At 40.7% G+C, this 22,118-nt stretch overlaps 1 protein-coding gene and 1 pseudogene across 1 annotated transcript in view; one reads left to right on the top strand and one right to left on the bottom strand.

The window, feature by feature from the left end:
- Nucleotides 1-22,110, top strand: part of pot1 (protection of telomeres 1 homolog) — a 47,685-nt gene extending 25,575 nt beyond the window's left edge. Inside the window, exons 9-20 of the mRNA XM_088006687.1 lie at nt 4,889-5,185; nt 5,334-5,489; nt 9,098-9,282; nt 10,925-11,022; nt 11,245-11,271; nt 12,807-12,963; nt 18,284-18,492; nt 18,641-18,776; nt 18,892-18,974; nt 19,947-20,041; nt 21,503-21,608; nt 21,767-22,110. Coding sequence (XP_087862813.1) covers nt 4,889-5,185; nt 5,334-5,489; nt 9,098-9,282; nt 10,925-11,022; nt 11,245-11,271; nt 12,807-12,963; nt 18,284-18,492; nt 18,641-18,776; nt 18,892-18,974; nt 19,947-20,041; nt 21,503-21,608; nt 21,767-21,903 — 1,686 coding nt within the window. The 3' untranslated portion in view covers nt 21,904-22,110. The remainder of the gene's footprint in view (nt 1-4,888; nt 5,186-5,333; nt 5,490-9,097; nt 9,283-10,924; nt 11,023-11,244; nt 11,272-12,806; nt 12,964-18,283; nt 18,493-18,640; nt 18,777-18,891; nt 18,975-19,946; nt 20,042-21,502; nt 21,609-21,766) is intronic.
- On the bottom strand, nt 1,792-2,961 carry LOC148159554 (uncharacterized; annotated as a pseudogene).
- Nucleotides 22,111-22,118: the final 8 nt, after the last annotated feature.

Here is a 22,118-nt window from a genome sequence, read left to right as displayed (position 1 = left end):
TTTTGTCCTGGTATACTCATGTTTAGTTTCTGTTGAGTTCATCTTAGTGGGTCAACCTAGTTTAGGTAGGGCTTATATTTTTTTGTGTAGCATACTCTGGAGTTTTGACAGTGGACATCTGGGTTATACCATTACTGTAAACATAGGCGTAAATCCCAGGGGGAAACATGTCATAGCCTGTGACATGTTTCTTTCAGCTGGGCGGGGTGCGAGGCAGGTGGCTGTAAACAAACCGACAGGTGTGTGATGGACCATGGATAGCAAAGGGGAAAAGAGAAAAATAGCTGAGGAGAGATTCTACAATTCATGGACCGAATCATTTGCATTCATTGCCAATGCGGAAGGATTACCTGAATGTTTGCTGTGTAGAGAGAAGTTGTCAAATAACAAAAAGAGTACCGTACTTTCCGGAGCGCACCTTACTAAAAGTCGCACAGGTACAAATTTTTAAAAAAAAACTGGAAACGTACATATATGAGCCACATCGGTCTATAAGCCGCATGGTTCAAAGTGTGGGGAAAAAGTAGTGGCTTATAGTCTGAAAAATACAGAAAGACATTTCCAGGGACGGCGCAACATTAGCTGTGCGTCAAGATTAAAGTTACATCTTAGATGCCCGATGTTGAGAAGCTGTCCAGTGATGTCCTTAAACAGAAGTCACATTAAACACACAAGAACACAATCCTGCCATAGGAACAAAGTGGTTGTTTTTATAAACTCATTAGTGATTTTTGTAAGTATATATTTAAAATGACACTTAGTGATATTGTGTTTAACATCCTCTATATTCAGGTCCAATGATAGCTGCGTTGGTTGTGTGTCAAAACAGAAGGATGCTGTGTTTTATCCTTACACTGACTTGCTTGGCATTTGCACAGAAATCAAACTTAAACTGTATTAATTTAATTTTATGTACTCTACCTTTTCAAAGGCTACTGCTTTATTTTTATAACTGCAGGTTGTAAAAATCCGTTTGTTGCCTGGATAAGCGGCACGTTATGCATGTTCATTTTGCTGTTTTTTCGATCACACACTTAACGTGACAAAGAGCAATCATTATGCAAACTGCATTTGGGAGCAGATTTTCCCTCTCGATCTTCGTAATAAAAATGTACATTGTACAACAGAGTAGTCACGTGGTGCGACATTCCTTCCAGGACGCACTGCAAGGAAAATAAACATTTAATCACGAATGCTAATTATGTATACACTTAATCATTTTGATAAAAAGCTAATATAAACACTTAAAGCCTGTTTTGCCTCCATTATAAGCCTTATTTAGGCTTTTAAACAGATTTGTTTTTTGTTTTTTTGGTTCAATATGACTCAACATTTTGGGTTGCCGACTCCTGAACTAGATGTAGCTGTGGCTCTGCAGCACAAACAAAAAACCCTCCAGTAAGTAAATACTTAAAGCAAAAGACATTTAACACATTTTTACTTTCACTGCTTAATAGGAAGAAACACATTGACAATAAAAATCTGTCCACGGTTCATTATTTCATTACTTTGGCTGAATCATGATAAACTGCCACCTTATGCCTTGGAAATCAAAACTAGCAAAACTGCTACATTGCTTTCATAGACTTGGTTCCTTTTCCTGTTGAAGGTAGCCAATATTTTAATCATATTTAACTATGTAACTCTTACTGTAATTAGAAGAGTTTGAAACGGGAGGGAGTGGCTGAGCATTAGCATTAGCCGACAGCTCTGTATGAGACAGTAAAAAAAATAAAGTATGCCTTTATTAGCATGCAAGTCATCTAACAGCATGACTTGCATGCTGTTAGACTAATGTGTCTCCCTTGAAGCTGGAGTGCTGGTGTGCTCTGAGAAATATCTACCTACAAGCTCTGGAAGGCAAGTATTTTTAAGGAAGCTTTGTGGGTTTTGTAGATCACAATTCCTGATCTGGAAAGATACGGACAACAGCCATGTCTTTCTGCGTCCACACAACAAGGTCACAGTGGTTTGATTTTGTTACAAAAATATCAGTTTGTATCTGTGCATAATATGGATGATATTTCTTCAAGTGATGTTCATTGCCAGACAGCTGAAGGCAAAAGTTTTTGTCTTTTGCATCCGCAACCTGCTGTATGCAGGATGTCCTATATTTGTAAGGACACTTTATCTCCACGTTGCCATTCCCACAGCAGTCACACGTTGTGATTCCATCAGGAGATGCTCCAAGTTCAGGGAAGTTGGTGTTTATGAAGAAACCACATGATTTAACTTTTAGATTTTTGTGACTGCTATCTTTAATTATAATGTAGGCCTTTTGTGCATCACCTTCATGATTCACAAGCCATTTTGTTTGTTCTGTAGACACAGTATTGCCTGGGTTGCACACCTGTTTAACAACTGTTAGTGCTGGGCTTTCCAAACAGGTGGCAAATACAGCATGCATAGTGGAAGCTGTAATTCGTCCAGCTCGACATTCACTCCAGGCAGAACACTTGTGCTGCAGTCCTGTGTGCTTTTCAATAGCTTTATCAGTCACTATTGCAGCATCTTTGTATTTTTCACAGCACAGCACAATAGCTGACAAGTCATGTGACTGTATGTTTTCGTTGTACAGAGATGCAAGTGACTGACCCTTACTCTAGTAGTGTGTCAAGCAGATGAACCAAAACTTCCAGATTTGTTTGTGGGATTTTTCTTTTTTGTGGACGGCTTCTTTTGGCTGGTGTTGAGACTTCAGCATGGATTTTTTTGGTCAAGTACCTTCTTTTAAGAAGCTGAAGTAATGTAGTCAATTTTATGGCCAACTTCTGGGTGAATCTTCGTCGGATTGCCAGATAATATCCAGTATGCTGGCTCATCCGTAACAGTTTTTGTGCCTTGTATCCTCACTGTTGCTTCCACCTTAAAACATAGGGCACTTATGGGGGTGCAGGTCTCTGCTGCCCCTGCCATGCAGGTGCAATGTGCACACTCAACAGTGCCAGTGTTGCTCAGCATGACCCACGGTGTTATCGGCAACTCAGACTGTCAGAAAGTGCATAACCTGCAAACACAATTAAAATGGTAAATGAAAAGATGTAAACATATAAAAAATGTATACATGTGATTCTACAGATAACTGTAGTTGAACTGAATTTTATTATAGTGGAACAACCTTGACATTGTAATTTCAGAGGTAATTGGTTACAAAGCTGAAGTTTGGTTTTGATTATGGCTTCCAATTTGGGAATTGGTTAAAGGCATATTTCACCTAATTGTCTACTTCCTTGAGCATCTGTGATAGACTTATTTAAAAATCACAATACTTCATCATTTAAACCTGATTTCTCTGATTAATGTGAAGTAAAACAATCAAGGTTTGTTTAACCTGTTTCCTCAAGGAGGCACTACAGGTGCACCAAAGGCAATAAACACCATGTACTCTCACATGCACTTACTATTTGTGTATGTGTGTATATAAATTTAATTGATTTAAAATGGCAAGTATGACATATATGGATGGATGGAAATTTACGTTTCTATCCATCTGTTTTCTAACACGCTTTTTGCGAGGAGTGCTGGTGTCTGCCCCAGGGGTCACATATTTATGTTTTTATTGTACTTATTTCATACATTTGCACTGTTTCTATTTGGATTTTCTTTCATTGTACATGTGTAAAATGACAAATTCTAAGTCTTTCTACGATAGACTAGCTCAAAGGAAGTAAAAATGAGGTAGAATTGCCATTTCAACCTGGAGAGACTCGCGCACAGAGAAAGAGAGTGGTATTAGAAAGTTTGACAAAAGAAAGTCTTTGGCGCTCTGACCCAGAAGGAAGACGTTGTACTGAAAACCACTGTCAGAGAGAATGAGCCGCTGTGTGTATGAAGATTAGAGACGTCTTTCCCCCTGGGGCCCGACCCTGGTGGTGGAGAGGATGCCGAAGACTGAATGGATATTGGAGAAGTCTTGGGCTGAAGGTGGAGGAAGGTTGAACCTCAGCCAACGAGCGGATGCCGATGAACAGCTGGACCTTATCAAGGGAGCGACGCTTGATGATTGGAGGAGGAGACCATCACTAATAGGTTGGAATCGAGGCACATGACGACATCTTGGTTGGGCCGTTGGTATGAATATAGTCTTCCAGGCTGAATTTTCACCTAGGCTTCATTTAACCAATTCAAACTTGGATCTTTGTAAACCAGTTAAACCCATATCAGTTAGTACTTTAAAAATAACGCATTCAGACTTTTTAATACTTACACCAAACAACATTCTGATTGATTGTAAAGGAATGTACATTAAGAACTTATATAAAATAAAGGAGCCAAGAACTTACCTTTGTTCGAACTACAACACTTTCACAATTCAGGGGGGGGATTGATGACATTTGATGGACCGAGTTCAGGAGTAAATGAGTTAACAGATCATGTTTTAACTGGAACACGGAAATTGAGAATATGGGTTAAATGAGTATTGTAATGAGCAGTGAGTTGATCTGGAATTATAGGATGTTCATTAGTCAAAGTTGAACCATCTCAAGGAGGATCAGAAGAAATGGACAGCATGCGAGTTAAATATGAGTGTCACAGCAAAATATCTGAATGCTTATGACGATGTGATATTTCAGTTTTTCTTTTTGGATAAATTTGCAAAAAAATTCTAAATTTCTTTTTTTTCTGTCAAGATGGGATGCTGAGTGTACATTCATGAGAAATAATACATTTTTTTTATATTAGCAAATGGCTGCAATGAAACTAAGAGTGAAACATTTAAAGGAGTCTGAATACTTTCTGTACTCGCTGTATATACTGCAAGAATTCCTGTCTGAACCGGAATGGCCAAAAATAAATATTTTCTGTATCCTACCATAAAAATCTTCCACACTGCAGAACAAGAAGCTCATATTAGGAACCCCAAATGAAAGCAATCTTTTCTGCATAGGTGCATTTATACAACAACTCCCTCACATTAGTCAACACATTCGGGTTCTCTGTGGTGACGTTTAGCGGCACAGTGGGTGGAGGTATGGAGCCTCGGACATCTAGTAAAAGCTTGCAGTTGGACGAAGACGACCGGCGCACCATAGAGGAGCTGAGGGCCTGGGCTGCCTGCCAGGCTCTGCTTTCCTCAGTCTCTGCTGCTGTCCCTCTATCTGCCGTTCAGCCCAACGCCTACTTTGACCTCATCTGCCAGCTGCTGGCCAAAGCCTCCATTGACTCCACCTGCACACTGCTCAGAGTAAGGGGAAGTTTGATTATTTGTGGCATAGCTCCCACTCTTCAACATGTTACAAAGGCAGACATGGATCCATTTAGCAGAACTCTGAGCTTCATTTAGTTTGGGACGGATGAAACCAATAAATCCTAACTGGTTTCCTATCTCCTAGGTCTGGGATGGGACCAGATGTCCTCACGCCCTGCTGAAAGTCATTGTTGAGCCAAACAGCACAGAAGGGCCATCTTCTTTCTCCAAATACAAAGAGAGCCACATTGCAAACGTCCTTGTGTACGACAACCACGTGGAGGTTTCCAGACACCTAAAGGTCAGAGTTCAGAGAGTTATCTTTGGGAAGTTTTCCACTTGAGTTAATAACTACATCTACTGCTAAAGTTCCCCAGAACAGTTCATTGTCACTTAAGTGTCTTCTAAAATGTGGAGACACAAAGGTTGGTGTTTAAAAAAAAAAAAAATCACATTTTGCAAGTTTTGCAAAGCCTACAAATGTTTACTGCTTCTAAAAACAGTCCAAGTGCTTAAAAAAACACCTAGCCAGTTTTTCTAATTAGTTTACGTTTCTGGTGTTCGTACGATGACCTGTTTCAAACCCCCCTAATGTAATGTCACAAATCAACAGGCCCTGCACCCCACCCCACAAAGCCGCTTTTCAAAGATGTATGGTTGTATAATTGCGCATCTGTTTGCAGCTATTTTCAGGTGCGAGTGTAAACATCAACTAGCAACATCTTATTTGGATTTAAAGTGACAAGAGGGCCTAAAACATTCTAAAAAGAATTCAACTGGATGAACTGAACAGACTGAAATCTCATTATCTAAGAATGATTTTGTGCATAAAATGTAGTGAATGTGTTTTGTAGCCCACCCTAAATTGTTTAAGGAAGCATAATAAGTCACCTTTAAATGTTTGAAGGTGACTTGTTTGGTGACAATCAAGCAATCCATCTGGAGTTGCAAAGAAAGCAGGAAGAAGGAAAAGATCGTGTCCTTTTCCTACAAGGTCAGACAACCTGTAATTGTCACAAATAAGTCTAAACTGATAATTCACAAAATGCCAGCTTCTTGACCCGCTGCTGCAGCCCACGTAGCCACACAGGAAGCTCCGAGTTGTCTTGCAGGGCATTTCTGTTGTTTCCTCCCTGCTTCATATGCATATCAATGCAGCATGAACTTTTAGTGCAGGTTCAAAAGATGAAATGCTCAAGGCTTCACATTTAGTTAGTCCTCTGTTCAGTACAAATGTTTTTAAAGGCTTTGTTGTAGATGTATCCCATAGCAGAGAATTAAATGAGGTAGAAGTCCAGGGGTTATGGTTAGGAAGATGACTTATCTGGGAAGTGCCTCACCCTCAAGACAATATTTGTTGTGATTTGACGCTATATGAATAAACTAAATTAACTTGAGTTCCTGTTTTCAGTGAGTTGGTCAGGCTAAAGAACAAGTGCATTTCAAGAAATTTTAATATCATCAAAGATGTTTTTTATTTCAGTAAGTTCTTTAAAAACTGAAACAAATAATTTTTTGACTGAGTGATGAAAGTTTATTATAAGCCTGGTGGCCCACCAGGCTTTTCTTCCCCTCCCCTCCTTTCCACTTCACTCCAGGCCAGGCTAAGCGTTGCTTGTTCTTGTTTTTAGAATTTCTTTTTTTTCTTTTTTTTTTTTAATAAGCTGGACTGCTAGCATCTTTTTGTGCTGAGCGTTTCACTGGCAGAACAAAATTATTCCTAAAAGAAGGGTTTATAATTGATGTGCTTAACAAGCCACAAAGCCAGGACCGCAGACTAGGACTGTTGTAAAAGAATATTTTAGTAATCGAGTACTCTATAGAATATTTTTGATTAATTGAGGAATCGGATCTCTCTCTCTACCGTTTGCTCCAAAACCATGATGACCTGGTTTCGACAGCACAAAAGCTGTTGTACTCCAACCATTGCTCCGCCAAATTCAACAATCCTTATTTGTCCCCAAACCCTGACAAAGCGCCACACAATTCAACGCCATGCTGCTAGCACTTCACAACAACTCCTAGGCGGAAGTACAAGCGCTGCCCACCACAAATAATGATCCGGCCGGAACACGGTGCGCTACATAATAAAACATAAATTAACGAAGCTTCGAGGCAGATAAATTTTCCTCGAGGAATTTTAATAATCGAGGTACTCGAATCATTCGAGGAATTGTTTCAGCGCTAGCCCAGACCAGTCACATTGCTGGCTCCTCTGTGCTGTTTCGGGCGGTGATTTCTGAAGTTTACCTCAGTGCAGATCGCAAGTGCCTCCTTTCACTCAAACCAGACGCAGGCTGACCTGTACGGATATTTACTGACACCTCGCCACGCTCCCTTGGGGCTATTTGAGAAGTACTGACTTAACCTGATACATAGCAAAAGCTGTTACCGTCATTATACACGTATCCCCTATTTGATTTTTAGAAACATTCAGAAGTGAATTTTATGAGGGAACCACTCATAAAAGTACCAATTTCTGATCTCCAGTTTTTGTAAAGCCCTGCCTTACCAGTGTTTTTCTTGAAGATGTACGGTATATACAAGAAATAAAGGGAATAGCACTGAAGATCCTGTTTTCTAACTTCTTTGAGTAGTTAAGCATATTAGAAGCAGAAGTGATGTGGCGATGCTGTCAGCTACGAGATGCTTTGGACAGGTTTTTTCCAGTCAGTAGCCCAATGTCATCAGTGCAGACAGGAAAGGCTCTTGGTCATGACGGCCTTCCCTAGTTTGTAGAATTAACTACCTTTTAATGTGAAGTTTTTTGTGATTTGTTTCACTTAGCCTCTCTTGGAAATAGTAATTCAGGGAGGAGATGAAGGATCATCTGTTTCATATTCTGCTGTCACAACATTGTTGTGGGGAAAAAATAAATCAGCAAGTACTGTAAGATGAAATCATTCAATCAGGTATATTTTGCATATTGTGCACAATACAGAGAGCTTGTAAGATAAGATAATAAAACAACAACATGATACAGTTCCAAATGAAAACTCCAACAGGCAGAGTCAACACATAGGTCTATACCAAGGATAAGGGATCCAAAACTTGGAATAGGCAGTCTAGTTCCAATGCAGCTGCAGGAAAACAACTTCTAACCTTGTGTGTAAACCAAGCAGGTTCTTTTGGTGAGATTTTGAAAACATTTAATATAACATGATCAGCAGATGTTATCTGTAATAATTTTCCCACCACAACATAATGAGGATTTTAACAAGTATGGAAATGTTACGTACTGTGACTTTTAACTACGGATTTAAAGAAGTTGCAGCTTAGGAAAAATTTCCTTTCTGGTCATCTTTTTCTGCTCTCCATCAATAATACCCTAAAATGTGTGAAATATGGAAGAGAGGGTGTCAGGGAGACTGTCAGGTGAAACCTCTGCTGATTTCAGTGAGGCCTCACAGGCATTCACAGCTGCTCCAAAATACTAGCACTCACTCTGCAGGCCCCACAGTTCAGATTGTCTCAGTGTTACTGCAACAGTTTTTTCCCCCAGAAGTACTGGGCTGTTCTCACTCTGAACTATTACATTCAAAACTAAAAATGCTTTTAAGTGAAGGAGTTAGTGGATGAAGCTGCCTGTTCAGTTCCAACTGACTTACTCACAGAGTTCACTTTTCAAGGCAAACGTCATCAAACTAGTTCCTGGTCTACTGGACCGATTGTTCCTCCTGTAATCTGAGTCACATGTTATGTCAGATGTAAAATCACATTTGGACCTTTGAGCATAAAGTGTGAGAAGAACCACTCAAGTTTGTCTACTTCACTGTAAGTCCTGGGCCAATAGATAGCCATGCTACGGTTCCAGCTGGTAACTCAGGTTTTTGCTTCTATCCCTAACAAAGAGAGCATTCCTCTGGACATACCCTTCTCTGTGTTTAACTGACCCCTATGTCCCGTCAGCCTGGTGCCTTTTTAAGAATCTATAACCTCCGAGCAATCCCAGGATCCAGTAGAGTGCCGGGCCTCACCAGCAGCCAGCCTGTGGAGCTGGATCATCTGGCCTTCCACCTCCACGGAGGAACATCATACGGGAGAGGCATCCAGCTTCTGCCAGAAAACAGCCCAGATGTGCAGGAGCTCAGGAGGTTTGTTTGAGCCGCTTGGACAGAACCTGTCACAAACAGGTTCCTTTAAATCCTATGAAGGTTTTTTGAAATCCAAAGGGTCAATTCTATACAGAGACATAATGAAATAATGTCTCTGTAATGCACCCATGGAAGAGATTTATTTATTTATTATCATTATTAGATCAACTAGAAATAACTGGTCTAATAATTTATTTTAATTAGGCTACAAGAGTCTAATGACTAGATTAGATTCTTATCTACAGTCTACATAACTGGGGAAACACAGTCTGCATCATCAGAAGTTTTAAGCTTCATGGCTTCTTTATTAGCATCACATTAGGGGAGAAAATGTGATCAATTTTTTTGTATTTAATGCTGAACACTGTTTGATGGACCAAGGCTTTTACTGTCTGTACTGTCCTTCAAATATGTCAGCCCACTGTAGCCATTTAATCAAAAGGTAAACCATCAATATGATTCCAAGTGCTTTGTTGGACAGGGAAGGGATTCAAAATGTTTTTTTTAATATTTCTGCCACCTCTTCATTACAGTCACCTGTGTTCACACTGCAGCATTACGTCAAAAAAAGCCTTTTTTTTTTTTGACGTAATGTGACCTGTATCCGATCTTTTCATGGCAGTGTGAACAGCACAGGTCGGATCCTTTTTGGAATGTGACCCATATCCGATACGTATCCGATTCAAATGTGACCTAACGTTCAGGTCGCCTTCATTCGAACTGAACGTCACTGATGCTCAACAAATCTCACTATTCTGCATCCTGATACGCGCAAGTGGGAAGAAAAACAACAACCATGACGGATTATATGAGGATTAAGTTGTTAATATGCTGCTCCGGCCGGACAACAACTTCAAATATGTAAGCTAAGCTCCACCGTTAGCCTCCATGTTTACTTCCACAAACACTGAGCACTTCTTCTTTCTATGGCAGAACGCTGACGTTATGGCGCCCTCTACTGCACATGCGGGACACTTTCAGGTCGTTTGTCCGTTCAGACTGCAGAACGCATACAGGTTGCACATGTGTGCCCGGCAAAAAAAATCCGATTTGACAAAAAATCGGAATTGATTGACTTCAGGCTGCAGTGTGAACGCACCCTAATAATGGCAGAGTTCAATGCTTCTGGCCCTGCTGTCACAGATTATGATGGGTGACAGAAAATGATGTAATTATGGTAAAATAGAAGGGTTAGAGTTAAAGAAGCTTATTCTTGGATGTATCTGTGACTCTTCTTCTCACTGGACTAAAATAATACATAATGATATAATAAATAAATAACTGTGCCAAACTGGCAATCTGTCCAAGCTGACCTCATCTCTAGCCCAATGACTGCTGGAGAGAGGCACCACGGGGAAAATGTATTATTTGGTTGGACAAAGAATAAATTTCCTCCATGGATGCACATTTCCTTTGATTATGTCATTATGTCTCAAAATTAACCCTTTGTATCTTGCAAAACTTTCACAGAATATAGAGAAAGTAAACCAGGATTGCTTTTTATTCCTCTATGTCCTCTTGTGCACCCTGCAAATTCTTTTGTATTTTTGCACGTTTCATTCTCTTCTGATTGTGTTGTCAATGAATGGATCTATAGAAATCAACTCAATCCTTTGCTTTGATCTTGTTTGGATGCTGTTAGAGCCATGGAGGCGTTTTTAGACCACCAAGACGAAGAAGTTTCTGAGCTGAACGACTCTGAGCTGCTGGAAGTCTGGAGCACTCCACCAGAGTTTATAGGTATGAAAGACACCTAAAAGTCACATCTCTGAAGGTCATAGAGAATATCAGCAGAAGGTGATGATGTTTGAACTGTCCTCAGAATTATTTAGAATTTTACTGGATTCAATATTTAGAACAGAATTAGTCTTTGTTTTCTTTGTTAATGACGGCCGTCTCCGCAGTTTGACTTTGGTCTCAATCTGTCACACTCAATAATCTCCGTCTCCGTTTCTGTTTCAGATGGCGATGTGGTGGACTGTAGAACTGGTATGAAGATGAAATATTACAGCAGTAAACTGAGTTTGGTTCTGGACTAGTGTAGAATAATTTTTAGACAAACCAGAGAGTGAAGTAGCATGACAAAAGAGGAAACTCCGTTAAGGTGTGTGTCATGTTATTACCACAGCATTTCAGAAACTAGTCAGTCATGGTGGTGGCAGTGTGGTGGTGTGGGACTGCCACAGTGTCACACATCAGTGTGTCTGAACTACAGGTGTCAAACTCCCGTCCTCAAGGGCCGCTGTCGTGCAACCTTTAGATGAGCCTCTGCTGCACCACCTGAATAGAAAAATTAGGTCATTAGCAAGGCTCTGGAGAAGTTATCTACCCAAGAAGGAGCTAATTAAGCCATTTCATTCCAGTGTTTTGTACCTGTGGCACATCTAAAAACTGCAGGACAGCGGCCCTCGAGGACTGGAGTTTGAGACCCCTGATCTGAACTGAAACAGAAAGCAGAGATCCACAGAGATGGAGAGCAGTCACCAGTCCACAGTCTGTCAGGCTGGTTTGGACTGATTTTCTCCTTATTAAAGGAAACCATCATTTGAAAAGACATTTTTTTGTATTTCCTCATGTTACCTTGGCCTGAAGTTAAAACATATTTGATGATCTGAATATTGAGATCAGAGGTCCCACTAGACTTTTTTGTTCTCCGTCATTTTGACTGATGTAGTCAGAAATATTCAGTATAATTTCTTAATTATATTGATATAGACTACTATGTTGCATTTAATTTTTATGCAGCTTAATTAATATTCAACAAGTTGAATGCTCTAGATCTCATCTATCAAACAGATGAACATATCTAACCTTTTCTCAGTGATAAAAACTACTGAGAACAATGAAATCAGTTGAATTATGAGCTGCCAGCATCAGTTCACCTGCACTTTTTAACCAGACTTGTTCCAAAGCTTCCTGCTCATAACACTTCAGTGCGCTGTAAGCTACCAGTCAGATGCATTAAGTTCACGGCACGTCGTGCTGTGTGGTTTCCAGCCACATGGGTACAAAATAATGGCTACAAGTCCAGTTAACTAATTTTAAAACCAGGCATTAATCAATGTTTTACTAGAATCTACCTGTGATGCATGTGGCTAGAGTCAGCATAAAGTCCTGACTGAATGAAAATCATTTATGTCACGTTAACGAAGAACAGCTGAGATTATATTCAGATTATCTTCATGTGTCAGAGATTATATTCAGAAGGGATGTTTTTTGATTGATTTAACTACCTTTGGAATTAACTCGATACTAAAAGTTGAAAGTGACCCGCATGTCTGCACTAAATAGGGGTGTGAATTGTAATTTGTCAAAATGTCTGACAGACTTCAGATTTTTCTGTCTATTATATAAACATACTGATCATATATGGAACATATTAAATTAAGGTGACCCCTGCTTGACACACAGAAACAAACAGCAGAAATCTGCCAGGAGTAAAAACATTTGACTGAAGAAGGATCGAGGTCCTCAACTTCATTCATGATGAAAGTCTTTATGGAGTTTATTTTCCTGTTTTGCAGAGCGATGCTGTGACCACCAGCTGCAACTGGTGACTCTGTCCCAGGTGAAGCAGAGTGCTGGTGGCCAGACTCACCATGTCCGAGCCCAGATAGGCTCTTATGAGCCCCGCCGGCTGCACCACGCCCTCAAACTCTTCTGCTGCAGCTGTTCAGCAATGTAGGTTCACACACTGTCGCCGGGTCCTGACCCATCTCCTGCTAAACGCTCCAATCACAGCTCACTTCCCAGGTCCTCCGATCAGCACCAGAAGCAGCTCCACAAATCATCACCTCAGCTGATCTTTCATTCTTCCAGCACATGAGCTACATTTGTTAACTATATGGGTAATTATGTAGATGGACAGAATAAATATGAATAACCCGTCCTCCACAGAGGTCAGTCTGCTGAAAACATTCCATATTTAAAGTCATCTGTCAGCTGGTAGAAAGGCATGTTTGGTCCAGTCTTTAGGAGCCCAGCTGTGTTTTAACAGATGTCATACAAGGCAGAAAACAGCAAATAATGGAAGATTTGAACCCACCAAACAGCTTCAGTCATCTAAACACACTGGTGTGTGCAGAGCTGACAGGCTCTTAGCTTGAACTTAGCAGGACACATTTTATTCCCTGTTAACCATTAGGCCTGTCACGATAAACGATAAATCAATTAATCGCACGATAAATTAAACCCATCGACCTCATTTTAATTATCGGCTTTATCGTCTCTTCCTGCCTTTTTTTCTTTCTGTTGATGACACTGAATGAAAAAAGGCTCAGCTCCGGTGCTCTGCACTGACCCTCCCTTCATCATGTCCTTAACGTTACCAATTATCCACACTATTTTATAGAAAATGAACGGAATATTACTGATTTGAAAAGTGTTGTCAATAAATTTAATAGTTATTTTGTTAATATAGGACCTCAATTAGCAGGAAAAATAACGACTATAAATACTGTAACTCAACAATATCAAATTGAGAATAATCCCAGCTCCTTCTATCTTCAGAAATCATAAACACTGTGAATAAATGCAAAAATAAAACATCCACTGACTGTGATGATCTGGACATGAAAACTATTAAAATAGTAATTAAAGGAATCTCTAAACCATTAACTTATATTTGCAACTTATCATTTCAAACAGGATCAATTCCCAACAAAATGAAAATAGCTAAGGTCAAACCAATGTATAAAACTGGCAATAATCACATTTTCACTAACTACAGGCCTGTCTCTCTTCTCCCACAATTTTCAAAAATTCTGGAAAAGCTCTTTAAGAAAAGAGTGGAAAAATTTATAGAGAAACATTCTTTACTTAGTAGCAGTCAATATGGATTTAGAGTAAATTGGTCAACAACGCTGGCCGTAATTGACTTAATAGAAGAAATAACCAATGCCACAGATAGTAAGAAATTGGCAGTAGGGATATTTATAGATCTAAAGAAAGCTTTCGACACAATAAATCATGAAATCCTACTTAAAAAATTAGAACGTTATGGAATTAGGGGAGTAGTTTTGGACTGGATGAGGAGTTATCTAAAGAGCCGAAAACAATTTGTGAAATTGGGAGATGTGGAATCTGACTGGCAGGAGACTGTCTGTGGAGTACCACAAGGATCAGTATTGGGACCAGTTTTATTTAATCTTTACATAAATGATATCAATAAAGTGTCCAATGTATTAAAACTTATCTTATTCGCTGATGACACAAATATTCTAGCCTCTGGCGACAATTTAGAGCATCTTCTCTCAACAGTCACTTCAGAGATTAGTAAGTTAAAGATATGGTTTGACCATAATAAATTATCATTAAATTTGGATAAGACGAAAATCATGGTTTTTGGGAACTGTTACAATAATACTGAATTTCAAGTTCAAATAGAGGACGTAATTTTAGAAAATGTTTTTGCTAATAAGTTCCTTGGCGTAATAATAGATGACAAAATTAGTTGGAAACCTCATATTAAACATTTACAGGGTAAACTCAGTAGAAGTATATCTATATTGGTTAGAGCTAGACATATACTGAATGCTGAATCTCTTCATATTCTATATAACTCTCTGATTTTACCATATTTATCATATTGTTGTGAAGTGTGGGGAGTCAATTACAAGACTGCTTTACATCCGATAACCGTCCTACAGAAACGAGCCATTAGAATCATCCATAATGTTGGTTATTATGAGCATACAAACCCACTCTTCATAAAATCTAGAATACTCAAATTTAACGAGCTTGTAGAATTGAAAATGGCCCAATTTATGTTCAAAGTATCTAAAAATGTGTTACCTGAGCACATACAACGTATGTTTTCTGAAAGGGAAGGAGGATATAATTTAAGGGGTTATTCAAACTTAAAGCTCCGCAAGTTGCGAACAACAAGAAAAAGTTTTTGTATTTCAATTAAAGGTGTAAAGTTATGGAACAAATTAGATGACGACTTAAAACTACCATCCATCCATCCATTTTCCGTCACCCTTGTCCCTCAGTGGGGTCGGGAGGGGTGCTGGTGCCCATCTCCAGCTCACGTTCCGGGCGAGAGGCGGGGTACACCCTGGACAGGTCGCCAGTCTGTCGCAGGGCAACACAGAGACACACAGGACAAACAACCAGGCACACACACACTCACACCTAGGGGCAATCTGGAAAGGCCAATTAACCTGACAGTCATGTTTTTGGACTGTGGGAGGAAACCGGAGAACCCGGAGAAAACCCACGCATGCACAGGGAGAACATGCAAACTCCATGCAGAAAGACCGGGGCCGGGAATCGAACCCAGAACCTTCTTGCTGCAAGGTGACAGCTCTACCAACTGCGCCACTGTGCAGCCGACTTAAAACTAAGCAATAGCTTAATACAATTTAAAAGAAAATATAAAGAAGTCATTTTCAATAGAGATAAACATACGAGTAAGAGAAAGTAATAATGTGTGCAAGGAGGAGAACAACTTGGTGTAAGGGTTTGAAAAGACAAACCACTATAAAAAGGGATAATGCATAGCTATATATTAGTAATTGCTGACAGCTACTCTGACTTTTAATTGATTGAATTGGTTCTTTTTTTCTTCTTTTTTTTTTTTTTAAATAACAGTAGTACTGTAAGTTTTCCAGTGTTTAGGGGGTAGGAGTTAATAAGTTTTTACTTCTTTCCTACCCATTTTGAACATATGTTAACTGAAATAGATATCTGTATTTTTTTTTTCTTCTTTTCTATTCACTTTTCTTATTATGTACTATATTACTTTTTATATTTGTATCATGTTCGAAATAAATTTCAATTTCAATTTCAGTTAGTGTAATGTCCAGCTCACACGACACGAGTTGTCGGCCCATTTTCAAAACCTGAGAGACACATTAGCCGACAGAAATCCTCGGTATAATGGTTCGATCGGGTTCGTCGTGCTGTGTGGTTTCCAGCCAAATGGGCACAAAATAATGGCTATAAGTCCAGTTAACTAATTTTAAAATCAGGCATTAATCAATGCTTTACTGGAATCTACCTGTGATGCATGTGGCTAGAGTCAGCATAAAGTCCTGACTGAATGAAAATCATTATAACCTATTTATGTCACGTTAACGAAGAACAGCTGAAAACCTACCGGCTTCATCAACTGTGGTAGCAATTTGGCTCCAACTCCTCTCCTTGTCATTTCTATATTCTTTGCACGAAATGTTGAATAAATATTAATGTTTCCACATATCATCTCCAATGTCCGCTGGACTTCGGGTTGCGCCGTGTCAGCTGTTTGGGATTCCCTTCATAATTTCCCCTCAAAAAGCACCGAGGAGAATCCGCGCTTTCTGATTGGCTACCTGTCACATTCAACAGGCAGCGTTAAGCTCCCAGTCAAGGAAACCTCCTGATTTAGATCGGAGCGGCCACGACGATCTACCGTAACACACCACACACTGCAGGATGATCGGTTACGACATCACCAGCGACAATCTTAGATCGGCCAACGATCTAAGATTATCATAAGGGGAAAATGGGGGCAAAAAATCGTGTAGTGTGAACTATTGCATCAGGTAGTCGGATGTGCCCATCTTCTTTATTTAAATCTAGTGATTACTGAAGGACAATCTAGTATACAGACTTCATAATCTGCACTCTTTTGGTTGAATGCAGTATTTATTTCCACTTCGGCTTTATGTTGTTTAGTTTTTATTCAAGTACGTTTTTTGTTCATGGAAACTGAGAATCCATTTTATTTTTGTTTTTGGTTGCTTTATTTAGTTAGTCAGTTCTAGTGTTATGTGTTCATTTGAAAATAAAGTGCATCTATCTATGGCAGGAAATCGCATGCATTATTAATCATTTCCATCAAAAGGTCTTGAAACAATATTATTGTTTATCACAATAATTTTTTAGACAATTAATCGCTCAGCAAAATTTCTTATCGTGACAGGCCTATTAAACATAGTTCTGTCCAAATTCAGATCACAATGCTGCTAAGAGTACTATAATATAATATATTATTTAACTAAGTCTGTGTCTTTGTAATCCTAACCTGGTTGTTGCTTTCCTGCACTATTCTGCTCAGTTCAAATCTCACTTCACTTCACAGTTCAGTCTGGCCTTTCTCCCTCTGAAGTGGATTCCCTTTGGTAGATTTTCTATCAGACCAATCAGCTAACAGAAGAAGTTGTGGACAATGACGTTGACGTCTGCATTGTTTCAGAATTGTAGTCTGCCTGTAGTGAAGGAAGCAGTTCAGTCCGTGACTGTGGGGTTCTGGACCCCTCCAAACCCTCCAGGGATTTCCACCCATGAGGTGGACATGTGAACATCAGGACAGGTGGACAGGAGTAATTATGTACAGGTGAACATGTGGACAAAGCATCTTAGAGCAAAGTGCTTTGTTAGGACAATCTGGGACAGTGAGACAGGACAGAGTCTGTCACAGACAGTTTAGATAAAATCTAGTCATTTCATATTTATTTCAGATTTTAAAGAAACCTTTAGACAATGAGCAAAACATATCATAAAGGATCTCATGTCTAGAAGCATAATTCTGTCAGCTGGTACAAACCGCCCATCGTTAGGCCACCACCAGGAGCCTGTAGCGCCCCCCTGAGGTCAGATGTGTAATGAAGAGGATCTGCTTAAATATTCCTTCCCGTATTCATGAATATGTTCCTTTCTTCCTTCCTTGTCCTTTGAGCAAACGGTGGACGCAGAGCTTTCTGTGCTCTGCTCACTCTCCTGCTGCCAAAAACATCAGCCTAAATTTCCTTGTAAATTCAAAGGAAATGAATTTACAACAGAACAGCTGTTGTTCAACTACAGCTGAACAACACCTGTGTGTTACTATGCCAAATAATTAATTGAGAAAACTTTACTGTTTGATCAATGGTAATGTATTTGTGACTGAACCGAAATGATTCTTTTTTCTTCTGCAAAGTGCCTTGAGACAACGTGTTGTGAATTGGCGCTATAGAGATAAAGTGAGCTGTCCTGTGTGAGTCCATGGAGAATAAAAGCTCCACTGTGTTCCCAGTCAGGACGTCCCGGATGAAGAGCTGCTGGCCGGGATCTTCTCTGAGGCGACCCGGCGCCCTGCGGCCTGTGCTCCTCCTCCATGGGCGCTGTCTGGACAAGTGGATCTACCAGGAGACGCCTCAGCATCCCAACAGAACTCTCCCAGTGTCCACCTGTCCACCAAACTCATGACGGAGGGCAAAACTGAGCAACTCATCTTCCTCATGGGTAACAGTCAGGACCAGGAAATGTCTGCAACTTCCTTCAGCATCTTTCTGTTTTTAAGATGAAATCTATTAAACTTTGTGGCTTTTCTTCTCATCAGATCTGCAACAAAGGAAATTATGTTTTCATTTTAACCCCTCCCTCCCTCCAGGGTGCTCTCTGGAGGAGACGCAGCACCTGGCAGCTGCTTACCCCAATGTTGTTCCAGTGGCGCCATCTGGTGGCCGGCTGGCCCTGTTGGACCTGACCGCACCCTTCCTGTTCAGAGGAACAAACAGACACTACGGGTAACAGCCCAGCACCTCTTCTGCTAGCATAACATAATAAGAGAACCAAAACCCAGACAGACCCAACAGTTGAGTGTGTTAGGGACGGCATCTCTGACAGCTGTGTGTGTTGCAGGTGTAAGCGGTGCTCTGAGGCTGCAGTGAGGGAGCCGAGTGCTGCAGGAGTGGAGCAGATCGATGAGAAGATGATAGCAGAGAGTGAGACATGCTGCACTTCCTGTAGTTGAAGATGAGAGAGAAAACAGTAACCATATCAACAGGCATTATAAGCTAAAGAAAAAACAACTGAATGTTTAATGGATTAAAATCTCCAAACAAAACCAGGTTATGGTTATATGTCACTCACTATTAACTTCTTATGGTAATAAATAGTCTGAACTAGTACAGCCCTCAATCTGATCCTGAGGCCCCAGAGAGCCCCAGCTGCCTTGGGCCAGTCTGACCCCCACCAGCAGGTGAGGCCAGGTGGGTGAAGTGTCTTGCCCAACACACCATGATGGAGTTGAAAGGAGCGGGAATCGAACCTTCAGCCTGATGAACTCCGACCTCCCGAGTCTCCAATCACCTCAATTACATCCTAATTGGACTGTCATCACTTGATTTTTCAAAAGTCTGCCAAAATCTCAACTATATTAATAAAAAACAAAAAAGTGAAACATTTTTCACCCCAGACTTTGAAAAAGTTAGCCTGGTAAAAACCAGCCCCATGTCCAGCACTTTGCTTCAACAGGGTCTGGGCTCTCGACTGTTAAATCATTGCTTCCTAGAAGTGTGGACTATGTTGAGCTTTTAAATTTTACCCAATCACTGAGATATAATGCGCCAGTTCAGCACTATGAATTTTACCGGAAATTGGCTGCACTGTAAACAACCATCCTCCTCTGCTGATCCTCCAAACAGCAAATAGACTTCTCCTTCAATTTGCTCATTGGCCAGCAGGAAAACTACCTGAGGAAATCCAGGTGAATGGAAGAAAGGCCAGACTGATATGCGAATCAAGATTTGAATTGAACTGAATTGCACAAGAAGGCAACAGCCAATCTAGGAAAAACCCGTTCTGACCTGGAAACGTTGGCTGGCTGCTGACAGCATCTTTACAAATTTGCTTGCTTAACGTGACTGATTTGGGGTCAGCCCTAAGCCTTCTGTCTGTTTGCTTGTGTTCTGCAGCCCTCGGTGTGCAGCCACTGCAGCTGGTCTTGCTGATGAAGTTGCAGTTGCAGGATGCCACAGACACTCTGGACGTCTACTTGTGGAGACATGCTGTGAGTTTCTGACTTTCATGTCCTTGTCAGACAGGCAGGTGAAGTCTGAGCTGGAAAATCTGACTGCAGGATGAGAACAGCTGTGTGTTTACCGAGGCTGGGTACAGCCTGGACGGGTCGCTGGTCCATCCCAAGATATCACCTTCACTAAAGTGGAACTAGAAAATCTCATCTCAATAATGAACTGGTTTCTGAGTGGATCCTCATTTAGTCATCCAGCCTGCTAAGGGCCTAACCTGATGAAGTTCTGTGTTTGTTTATAAGAGGATATGGTGGGTGTGTGTGTGTGTGTGTGTGTGTGTGTGTGTGTGTGTGTGTGTGTGTGTGTGTGTGTGTGTGTGTGTGTGTGTGTGTGTGTTTATATTTTCACATTTAGAAAAAGTCTTGCCCTTGCAGAACAGGACAAAATAGTGGTACACATTTAATACAGGAGACTGACTCAGGAAAGGAAAGTCATAAACACAGATTCATTGGACATGGAGTGAAATATTTCAAGCCTTTATTTCTCGTCACTGTGATTATTTTGGCTTTCAGAAAATGAACAGCCCAAATTTTATGAAATGTTGGAATCTCATTAATCAGCTAATTAACTCCACCTGCAAAGGTTTCCTCAGCCTCCAGCTCAGGGGTCTTCAACTTCACCCCTCCAGGACAGGTGACCTTTGACCTTTAGTAAGGTCCCTGGTCCAACAATTGCACCAAATGACTGGAAACCGGTCAGCTCAAGCTTGGAATCAAAGCAATAGGAACCATTGTTCTGTAACCTGATGAAGGGAGGACTAGAAAATGATGCACAACACTTGAATTCTGAGCTAACATTTCCAGACGCCGTCAGTAGGGATGTTGAATCAGCTCCAGCTCCTCACAGCTCAGGAGAGCAGAGCACAAAGATGGATATAATTAATTTATACTTTAAAATTTTTGATGAACATATTCTTGTAGTTCACCCATTGTCCCCTTTGTGCACCACCCAGATCCGCTTACCAGTTTCAGGACCTGACCAGAACTGTGTTGGCCGGCCTTAATCAGTTTTTGTTTCTGTGTGACTGTTGCCTATGTAAGCATGCAGCAGTGTGCATGTGAGCAGATATAAGAGATGGAGAAAAACACAGAATTATTTATTCCTAACAATATGCTGGTGGCTTTTCAGTCATTAGACCAGGAACTTCGTTACACTGTTCTTTATTCTAGTCCTTATCTGATTCTGTTTACTTGGTATTATTTAGTGTTTTTCATTTGAAAACTGGCTGAAAAAACTGACTAAAAACTGATGAAAGATTGTTTGATCTTTGAAACTGTAGTCTGCCCCAGTTACAGAAACGTGGCCCCTTTAGCCAGAGCAGTGGTTTGTTTTGAAAGCAGCAGTTTCCTGTCTGCTCCCTGATTGGCTAACAGAGCTCAGAGTTGCTGCCCTCCTACTGGATGGAGGAACTAACTAAACTGTGTTGCTTCTGTCTTCAGGAGCTTTTCTTCAGTGTGGCAGCAACAGATGTCTCAGCCAATCAGGAAGCTCAAAACAGCATTCATCGGACAATGGAAACACTCTGTCCAGCAGAGGGCAGCATAGGTATGTAATAGGACCAATGAAGTCCATGAAGGCCTGTGGACTGAGAGAAATCAGTGTTTCTCTCTGCCTCAGCACCTTCACAGTCGCCTCATGACTCTATCACTTCCTGTCCAGTCCAGGGTTCAGGTGACCTTGATGATGCCTCACATGTATTACAGGTGAGCGGCCATGGCTCGACCTGTGTCTCATGGCCTACCAGACAGAGGGCGAGGACAGGCAGATCCAGACTTGCTACCAGATCTGCAATACTGTGGTCGTCAAACCCTGCTGTAACAGTCCGGACAATACACAATGAAGCACAATGGACCAGCCTGGACTGGACCGGACCTGAAGCACAGCACCTCACATTCAAACACATCAAGTGTTCTGTCTTCTGGGCTGCTTGGTGGGAAATCTGTTCCTTGCACTGATGGGATGCTTTCTGTTTGTTTCCATCCCAAAGTTTTCTCCACCATTCACCATAGTGATTTAATGACTTTCTAAATAAAAGCATAATCAGTAAGTTTGGAT

Source organism: Poecilia mexicana, unplaced genomic scaffold (assembly GCF_051168715.1).
Source record: "Poecilia mexicana isolate PSO_F unplaced genomic scaffold, ASM5116871v1 scaffold_6, whole genome shotgun sequence".
NCBI lineage: Eukaryota > Metazoa > Chordata > Actinopteri > Cyprinodontiformes > Poeciliidae > Poecilia > Poecilia mexicana.
The sequence above is the reverse complement of the archived record's forward strand: the minus strand, read 5'-3'. Positions and strand labels throughout refer to the sequence as shown.